General features: G+C 42.9%; 1 protein-coding gene across 1 annotated transcript in view; it reads left to right on the top strand.

Annotated features, from left to right (window-relative positions):
• Positions 1-9,579, top strand: part of DYNC1LI1 (dynein cytoplasmic 1 light intermediate chain 1) — a 29,703-nt gene extending 20,124 nt beyond the window's left edge. The window contains exons 8-13 of the mRNA XM_066585631.1: positions 280-391; positions 2,454-2,513; positions 2,653-2,694; positions 5,572-5,692; positions 5,785-5,895; positions 7,900-9,579. Of these exons, the coding sequence (XP_066441728.1) occupies positions 280-391; positions 2,454-2,513; positions 2,653-2,694; positions 5,572-5,692; positions 5,785-5,895; positions 7,900-8,012 (559 nt within the window). The 3' untranslated portion in view covers positions 8,013-9,579. The remainder of the gene's footprint in view (positions 1-279; positions 392-2,453; positions 2,514-2,652; positions 2,695-5,571; positions 5,693-5,784; positions 5,896-7,899) is intronic.
• The last annotated feature ends 320 nt before the right edge of the window (positions 9,580-9,899 follow it).

Here is a 9,899-nt window from a genome sequence, read left to right on the forward strand (position 1 = left end):
GTATTGGAAAGCTACTAGGAACTGAAGTCTAGAACTTAATTTGCAGTCAGATGGTAAAAATTATTTTGAGTAAACAAACTAAACACATATTAGATCTAAACTCTGTTCCATTGACTTTTCTGCCACCTTTCTGCACCAAACTTGTATGTCATGTCTGGGTAGTGATGTGAGATTGCCAATGTATGTATTGGCAGTAGACGATTGTGAGTTTTTTGGGGTTTGTTTTTGCTCTTCAAGCATTATCCTTTTCTATTGTCTGAAATTCTTATTTTTCTCCAGTCCAGCAGGATGGGACAATGACAAGAAAATAGGAATATTACATGAAAATTTCCAAACACTAAAACCAGATGACACTTTTGAAGATATTGTCACTAAACCACCAGTGCGAAAGGTAATTCACACTTAAGTCTTATGTTTCTTGTGAAAATAAGTTGACAAGTATAGTTCTATAGCATTAGGCAAAACCTTACATACAAGGTAGGTAAAGGTAAAGTCCCCTGGTGCAAGCACCGAGTCATGCCTGACTCCTAGGGTGACGTCACATCGTGACGCTTTTGTGGGATGCTTTGCCATTGCCTTCCCCAGTCATCTTTTACCCCCTCAGTCAAGCTGGGTACTCATTTTACCAACCTCGGAAGGATGGAAGGCTGAGTCAACCTTGAGCCGGCTACCTGCACCAAGCGGGGATTGAACCCGCAACCTTCAGGTCGTGAGTAAGATACAAGACATGGATATAAATATTACACACCATAGATAACTATCTTTGTTAGGCCGGATTAGAGTCAGTCTTGGTTTTTGCATATCCTGATACTAGGAATGTATTCAAGTATTCTCTACCCCTTTACCTTTCAGTGAGATTATATAATTTTTGATTTGGTTGTCAGTTTTTTCTGTTTCGCTGGACAAGGGGTTAATCAAGAACGGCTTCAGTTTTTTTTTCAGTCAAGGTGGGCCTGTCCCACCTACAAAGGCGGCTAGTGACCCAAACCCCTCGACAATGCCAGCCTCAGTGTTGCCTTACAATTCTCGGGAAACATTTGTATCCTATATATTTTTTTTTATGTCACAGTGCTGGGATTGATGTGCTCACCTTGATGATGCAGATGGGCTTGTGACGTCATGTACATTGGTCACATGGCCTGAGAGCACCTCTGTCTCATTCAAGTGAATGAAACCAAGCTGCAATACCAAGCACTGCCACTATATACAATGTACGGCGTTGTGCTTCGGTTTGGACTGAAATGAGAGTGACACTCACAAGAGTGCTGCTCTTATTTTAGTCAGCTGATCAGCAGGAGTCCCAAGCGGTGGACCCATGCCAATCAACTGTTGATGAGCTATCCTGGGGATGGGTCATCAATAGTATTGTGCTGGAAAACACCATAGGGAATTGAGGACCTCCATCCATGTCAGTCTTGAGGGAAAGGAGGGTGACTTCCAATGTCTTGGAATAAATAAAAGATAAAGAAACTTAAGTATTTATGTCAAAATAATGTATAATGGTCAAAGTTAATTAAAAATGCAGAATTTTATAAATTTAAAAAATCTAAAATTTCTGTGAAAAAGGGTGTTAAAAAATATCCCCCTATGTGACAAAAAACACAGTAAAATAATTTTATCAGTCAAGGAAAAAAAAAAAGCCCTAAAACCACCACATGGGTAAAATCTATAAAAAGTGTCTGGTCCTTTTCAGGACCTAAACACTCAGGTCTTCGAGGGGTTAATGTGTCAGCCACTGGCAGAAACCACTGGCTGTTAGTAGCTACAGTTCTATCTCCTGAATGATTCTGTATTAAAGCGGTATTTCATCCTGTCGAATCCTATCTGTAAATATGATAAACTTACTAAATTGCAGCAACGAACCACAATGTCCTGCTCCCCTAGTATACCCGTCCTGCTCCCCTAGTATACCCGTCCTGCTCCCCTAGTATACCCGTCCTGCTCCCCTAGTATACCCGTCCTGCTCCCCTAGTATACCCGTCCTGCTCCCCTAGTATACCCGTCCTGCTCCCCTAGTATACCCGTCCTGCTCCCCTAGTATAGCCGTCCTGCTCCCCTAGTATAGCCGTCCTGCTCCCCTAGTATAGCCGCCCTGCTTGTTTACAGCCAAGATTAGTCACTGCAGCGATCATCAGCAGTCACCACACTTGTGCCATTTGTACAACTTCTATAGTGGATGGCTGGTATTGCAGTAGCTCTCTGCAGTCCTATTGCGGTGTATAAGTCTGCTTGCATTGCAGTGGCCTGGAAGTATGTAATAGAGCTGCAGACTGCTAAGCCCTTAGAAGCATTGAGGGAAGTAGCCAGCAGTGGACCCAATGGAAACGGGTAAAAGACGGGTATTTTTCTTAGCATTGAATATCACATATTTATACCACTGCTATTTGTAGATTTAGTCAATCTTTTCAGGGTAAACTCTCCTTATTTTGCTACTTTACTATTTTCCCCTCCAGTTTGTTCATGAGAAAGAGATTGTTGCAGAGGATGATCAAGTATTCCTTATGAAGCTGCAGGTAAGTGTCTACATGTTTCTGGCTCCTGCAGGATACGTGTTTAGTTATTACACGGTGTCGGTGAATACAAGTTTTGTTATTTTCATGTTTGTCATTGTGACACGTCCTCTAATGTAGAACTGTTTATGCTCCTCACCAGACACTGCTGGCAAAACAACCCCCATCGTCTGCAGGGCGTCCAGTAAGTAGTGTTATTGTGTCTAATGCTCTGTGGCGGGACCATTTACTTACAGGGGGGTTTCTGTTAGTCTGTAGGGAGATGGGTAACTTTGTAACATACTGTGCTGCAGGATATCTACTTGCTGCTTGAAAATGAGAACCTTTTTACTGGACAGGAAAGACTTATTCTGCTGATGGGTGTGGCACACAAAGAATTGCCTTAATTTCATGTCATTGTAGCAAACCCTCAGGCCTCTGTCACACAAGCGTATGCCTGTTTGCAAATTGCGCAGCACTGTTTTTACTATACTTTTTGCATGTGCAATTGCACACGCAAAACAACATGCACCAATGCTCTCAGCCATTGCAACGGCCAATTAGTTTAATGCGCAGGAAAATAAAACATGCTGGGGTTTAGGGGAGGGGGGGGGCGGGTTTGCGCAACCGAATTGCACACGCCAGTGTGTGCTTGTGAACGAACTAATTGAAATCAATGGGTTCTATTTTCTGCATATCACATGCACAAATATGGCCGTGTGACACAGGCCTCAGCGATGAGAAAGAAGTCAGTATGTGTTGTCGGCCTCTGAATACAAACGACCCGCTCATTCACACTAGTATTAGTAAAGTGTTCAGGCTTTACTTCTCTCTGTTCTGTTTTTGGAATAGAAAGACAGAATTAACACACAGGTAAACGGTTCCATTTTTACCACCGTTTCATTTCAATGGGTTTTTAAAAAGCCCATTAAAATCAATGGTGGTAAAAAAAATGGGATTTTTTTTAAAGGGATCCTGCCATGATGTTTTGAGCCCCACAAACTGTTATAGGAATTCAAAGTTAGGGAATGGGGAGTCTGTGGAGTGGTGCTTGATACCGACTGGGTGCACCATTCCAGCACTGCGTCCCAATGTAGTTGCCATGCGCACACGTAGTGACACTTTCCAGCCGGCTCTGTGTGCGCACTCTGCCATAGAGCTGAATGGGGGAGCGTGCGCACAGCTGGCTGGAAAGAGTCGCATGGGGACACAGCACAGAAAGAGGGCGCCCAGTGAGTATTGAACAATGCTCCCCTTTCCTGACCTTTGAGCCCCCTAACATAGCTGATGGGGCTGAAAGGTCATGATTGGTTCCCTTTAATTACATCTCTCTGATCCAAGAGCGGAACAGAGAGAAGGAAAGCCTGGACGCAGGCTAAACACTAGTGTGAATGAGCCCTTAGATGCACATGAGTCAGTCAACAACCCGATGAGCATTCCTACCAATATTCTAAGGAGACGTGTAAATAATGCAACAATTCTAGACTGAAAAAAACACGTTCCATGAATCTGAAGATTTGGAGACATTAATAAACGTTATTGTAATAAAGGACATACATAACTATAAACATTCCGGTAAATGTAGGGAACGTATTGGCACATTTTAGGAAAAAAATCCTTGCTTGTATACTATGTGTGAGAGCGAAAAATAAATGGACCGCACGCAAAACACAAAAAGTGGAGAGGTGCAGGATTTCCTAAAGAAGATCTTAGTTACATGACCTCCAAGCACATTCTATGGTAAACCATCCAGATTGTGAAGCTTCTGACTCATGGCGCAGTTTCATGTATGTTATGCTACTTGCTTGCGTATTTCTAGTTTATATGCAGCCATTGGAAACTTGTTTCATCACATTCCAGTCCTGACATCTTTTCTCTTAGTAAATCGCTGACAATCACTCATACATAAAGCAACTAATGACCCAGGAGAGCTTAAGACAATAAGGCTGCTTGTACATACAGCGCTGCGGACAGATGTTCACTACAGATCAATAGGGAAATACTAGTATTTATTAGGAAATTATAGGCCAGTGTTTCTGGTGGCGCAGTGCACCACACAGCTCTGCTACATGTACGTCACACACACAGCTCTGATACATACATTGTTCATCCCATACAACAGGGATCAGAAGCAGCACAGCACAGGAGAGGAAGGACCTGTGATGACGTCACCATCATGCTCTGCCCCTAATCACATGACGGTGATGCTCATCCAGAGTGCATGACTTGCATGCTCCGCCCCTTATCACATGACTGATATCATCATAGGTCCTGCATTCTTGTGCAGATTACGGGCGGACTACAACCCCCCTGTGGTTTTAGTTGCTATGGAATACTAACAAACGTCTAGCCGGACAGCATATTTTTATATTCCACAACACTTCTGCTCGACCCAACCCAAACAACCAATCGCTGTGAATCAGCCAACCCAAACAACCAATCAGGTTGCGAATCAAGCAGAAGTGTTGTGGAATATAATAATATGCAGCTGGACAGGACCTGTGATGTCTGTCATGTGATCAAGGGACGAGCATGTAACTCCCTCACTGGGGATGAAGGACCTTTGATGACATCACCATCATGAGATCAGAGGCGGAGCATGTAAGTCACTCACAAACCCACGCACGGACGGACAGCTAGTCGTTAGTATTTTGATGAAACGCAATACACACTTTTACGGTTGTTGTTTTTTTTTTTCTGGGTCAGCCTTTTTGCAGCAACAGAAGGCTGTACTTTCGGACTGAAACGCTGATCACAGCTGTTGCAGGTGGATGTCCGTTGTCTAAGACAGCTGGCACCCGCTGTGTATGGAGGGGGATCTGCTCCCAATATACCCTGCGTGCCCAAAGGCATAACTGTGCGCCTTGGGGCGTGATGAGGTTAATGGGGGCAGAGAACTCGCAACGCCAGTGTGAAAGAAGAAGGGTGTCGAGCTCCCGGCATCCCTCGTGTTCAGCGCTGTCGCTATGACATTTTTCTATTTCTGGCATTCCTTCATGTATTATACATGGACGGACCAACCGTTTGACATAACGAGCTTAAGTTGGATCCCCCTGCTAACTCTTATGTTCCTTTATCACAGGATGCATCTCCTAGAGTCCCCGGTGGCTCTCCAAGGACACCCAGCAGGTCGGGCACTTCTAATGTTGCCAGTGTGTCACCAGTCCCAGCTGGCACAAAGAAAATTGACCCCAATATGAAAGGTATGGGAAGTGCTGACTGTTACACTTTAGCAGAGAAATGATATTGCAACGTGAAGCGCTCGCATTAACCATTTCATGTGCTTTCATCACAGCTGGAACGACAAGCGAAGGAGTGCTAGCAAACTTCTTCAACAGCTTGTTAAGCAAGAAAGCTGGGACACCCGGACCTGGAGGAACAGGCAGCCCTGCGGGCAATTCAGGAGGTAATACCAACCGCTGCCAAAGAAAACAGCTACTCCACCTTTGGATTGCAAAATGAGGCGTTATGCGAGGCGTACCAAATTACTGACTTGGGAAACTCTCTCTCTGCAGATTATGGAAAACTGTAAATAAAAGGGGAGGGTAGTAATCTTATATCTACAGGATAGGGGGTAATTGTCCGATCAGTGGAGGGGTCCACCTGTTAATCACAAAAAATGAGTCCCATGTCCCCGTATGTGAATGGAGCAGCAGTCGAATACATGCTCTACTGCTTCATTCATCTATATATCAGCTTCTCCTCAGTAGCCCTGTAGAGATGAATGGAGTGACGGTGCATATGCTCTGCCGCTGCATTCGTGAGGCTGTTAGTAGGGACCCTCATTCTTGTGATTGGCAGCGGTTCCAGTGGTTGAACCCCATCGGTCAGACACTTATCCTCTATCTTGCCTGGTAACATGAATCCAGACTTAAATTGCACCACGCTGGCAGGAGGGTCAGAATTTAATGCAAGCGGCATGATTTTATGAAATCTTCCTGCCAGATGTGAAACGATCAAGCTTCCGAAGTTGGAGTAATGGTGTGGGAATGGTTTGTTGGCACATCCGGGGTCCTTTGATTCCTGTAGCTAAAGTTACTGCGGGTCTAGAGGCCAAAGGAGCTCCAAAAAAATGGGTGTCTCCAATAAAGTGGCAATTCGGTGTAGAACATATGCTTGTGTCATACAGCATAATCAGCTGCAGCATCCAATGGGGCTGTAAAGTCAATTGCATCTTTGATTCAGTTCTTCTCTATGAAGTGAGATCGCCACATTTTGGAGGTATTGATGGCTTCGTGGCTTTGCTGAATAATGGAGCTAATTTGCGAAGGGTTGAAGCCACGCCATCAGTTTATTTACATAGTTCTCAACTCTGGCCTTTTACTTGGTTATTCAGGGGTGACCACTTGTATGGCTATAGCAAACTTACAGATGGTAATCACAACAAAGCCACAATGATGAGATAAGCCTAGGCCATTTGGACAATCGTGCTAAACGGCCTTAACACTTGAATAAGCTACTTCATTTTTACAGTATGTTTACATGGGTGGATAAGCTGCTTATCTCCCACCATGGACTCGTATTCAGAAAGCATGCGGTGTATCATGGTGGCCGCAAAGTCGATGGCATTTACAGAAACCCATAGTGTAAATTGAGTTTGATGGGGAAGGTCAAAATTTGCAACAAATCCAAGTTGTTAATATTGCTGGAGATTATGCAAGGACCTCAGATTGGGGGAGGGGGGCGGCACTGGTTTAATAAAATTAGAAAATAGAAATAATTCTTTCAAAAATGTACTCTCCTTCTCCCCACTCTCCTGAAGTCTTGCCGGCTCGCCTGCCAGTCTCTTGGCCTCCAGCGATGATGTGTTTTGTTAGAGACGTCCTTGCTGTAAGCCAAGAGACTGATGAGTGTTTTTTCTTTAAAGTCCGGATGGATTTCAGCTCATGTGCAGGAAGCAGCGTGTCTCCATAGCAGGCTATGGGCGGTATTTGCTGCGGAAATTGTTGCAAATCAAATCCGCCCGTGTGCAGGAACCCTAAAGGTAGTTTCTCTTACAGGTTTTGTGGCAGGTTTTTTTTTTTTCATAAAAACAGGGACAGAAGTGGATTTAAAGGAAATATATCCACTTCAGGCAGTTTTAGCCAAAGCCAGAAAAAACACCACAAAAACCTGTGTGAAACCACCTTTACAGTGCTTATAGCCATAGGTCGGGCTTATTGGAAGGGGGTATGTCCGCCCTCAGCCCAAGAGACGTGCTATAATATAAGCCAGTAAATTACAATAATTTTACTAATTTTCTGGCAGAGCACCACTGCTAAAAACTGGTGAAAGCTCATCGGTCTGCAGTCCATTCCCCCTATACCTCTGTTTAGTTCAGGTGTTAGTGACCAGAGCCCCAACAGATTGGGGAAATGCTTCTGCATGCTCTATGTAATGTCACTGCTAACTGTTTAATCTTGTCCTTTAGGCCAGAAGCCGGTGTTAACAGATGTCCAAGCAGAACTGGAGAGAATCTCCCGTAAACCCGATCTGGTTTCCCCTACGTCACCAACCTCCCCTACAGAAAGTGAAGCATCTTGAAGATTGCAAAGCAAATTCCCCTTCGGAGTTGTGTATAATCGCCTCTGCATTTTACTTTCTCAGTGATTGTGGAAACGGCAGAGACCAACTTTTTTTTTTTTTCCCCCCACTTTTTTTTTTTTTTTGGTGTGAAGACACTCATCGTTTTGACATAGCCCAAATTAACAAAATATAGTTGTGGGATAATAGAAATGGACTGAAATATATAAATTCTTTTTTTTTTTTTACAGCACAGATTGACTTTTTTGAGTTGCTCTTGTTTTGTTAAGCCACTGTTCGGTAGAACTGCCACCTTTTACAGTTGCTTACCAATTCTGGGGGGAGAAAATGAATCCGAATAAAGCCACAATTCTATGGGGTACTGATGGTTAACAAAAAAAAAAAAACGGTTCGGTTTGTCAGATAAATGGACAAGGGGGCAAATTTTAATGTTTTGTGCGCTTTGTAGAACACAATTCAATGCTGAACCTAAGTAATGAAAACTGGCATTAATAAAGATTGCTGCTGCGCTCAACAATACAATGACCGACGGTATGGGCAGGTTCTATTACCAATTGACTACAAGCACTGAATTACTACTTTGTATGTTTTCATTAAGGCAGAGATTAGTTTCACCGTGTTGTATTAAGCGACCGTCTCCAGATCTGTCTGTCTGCCGCGTATAGCACTGCACTAGCCGCTATGGTTTATATTGGTGGTTCACGGAGTCCTGTCTTCTACAATCAGTTAATAAAGTTGTATTTATTATCTGCATAGATTTAACATTTTTATTTAAGTTGACATATTTTGATATGTTGGCCTTATATTAGTTTTCTTTAGTTAGCACTACTGAGAGGCCTGGCGAAATATTATTCTATATAATATCAGCTGGGATATAATTTCTAGATAGAATCTGGATTACCGGATATACACGTATGCTGAAACTCCACTTTTTTTTTCTCAACGGTACTCCTAATGTGCTTTAAAACCAAAATATTCCACATTTTTTGGTATAAGCTCCTCCGGTGTAAATTTCAGGGAATGATTACTTAACGACAATCTCATTTTGTCAAATTTAATCCCCCCCCCCGCCCCAAATTTACCGCGTTTTCTGCTGATTTTAGAACAAGACCTTCAAATAGTTGTATTGTTGACCAGGTAAACTGTTTAGTCTCTTCTCATCTTGGATCCATAAATTAAGTCTGGTAGTTACTACCACCCCCCCCCCCCTCCACTTTCTCAAATGTATCCTAAGCGCACAAGTCTAATTTTACCCATCTTTTCCAAATTAGTAATTAATTTGCAAGGGATGGGTTATAGTTTCTGATGGAAGTTGTCAAGAAAAGTGCATGCTTTATGGACTAAGAATGTTTTTGTTTCTTTCCTCCTAAGATTGTATATATATGACCCATAACTCAGCTCCATCTGTATTTGAGTGCCAATTCTCGCCTTTTAAGAAGGATATGAATGGATTTACCTACCATTTGACTTCAGTTGCAACAATTTGTTATATAGTGAAATTGTACCAAAATGGAAACTCCCAAAAATGTACTTTCAGCAGAAAAAGAAAATATATCCATGAAAACTATTGGTGTGTGGTTTATTTCATGACAAGTACTTACCGCATATTGTAGGGTGGAAAATGGGAATCCCTAAATATTTCTAAAGAACTGCTTAGGCCTCGTTTACACAGGCATATGGAATATTGGACTGAGAAAAACGCACTGTTTTTACTGTATATGTGCGGGTCTGCATACGCAAAAAAATAACAATTTGATGTCACGTTTATTCTTTTCGCCTTCCTTTCAATGCATGGTATCAGGAGAGAGAATTGTTGCTCCTTAAGAGCACCTAGGAGGAGTGCGAGGAGACTTAGAAGGCCATCCATGGTCCATCTTTCCATATACA

Source organism: Eleutherodactylus coqui, chromosome 12 (assembly GCF_035609145.1).
Source record: "Eleutherodactylus coqui strain aEleCoq1 chromosome 12, aEleCoq1.hap1, whole genome shotgun sequence".
NCBI lineage: Eukaryota > Metazoa > Chordata > Amphibia > Anura > Eleutherodactylidae > Eleutherodactylus > Eleutherodactylus coqui.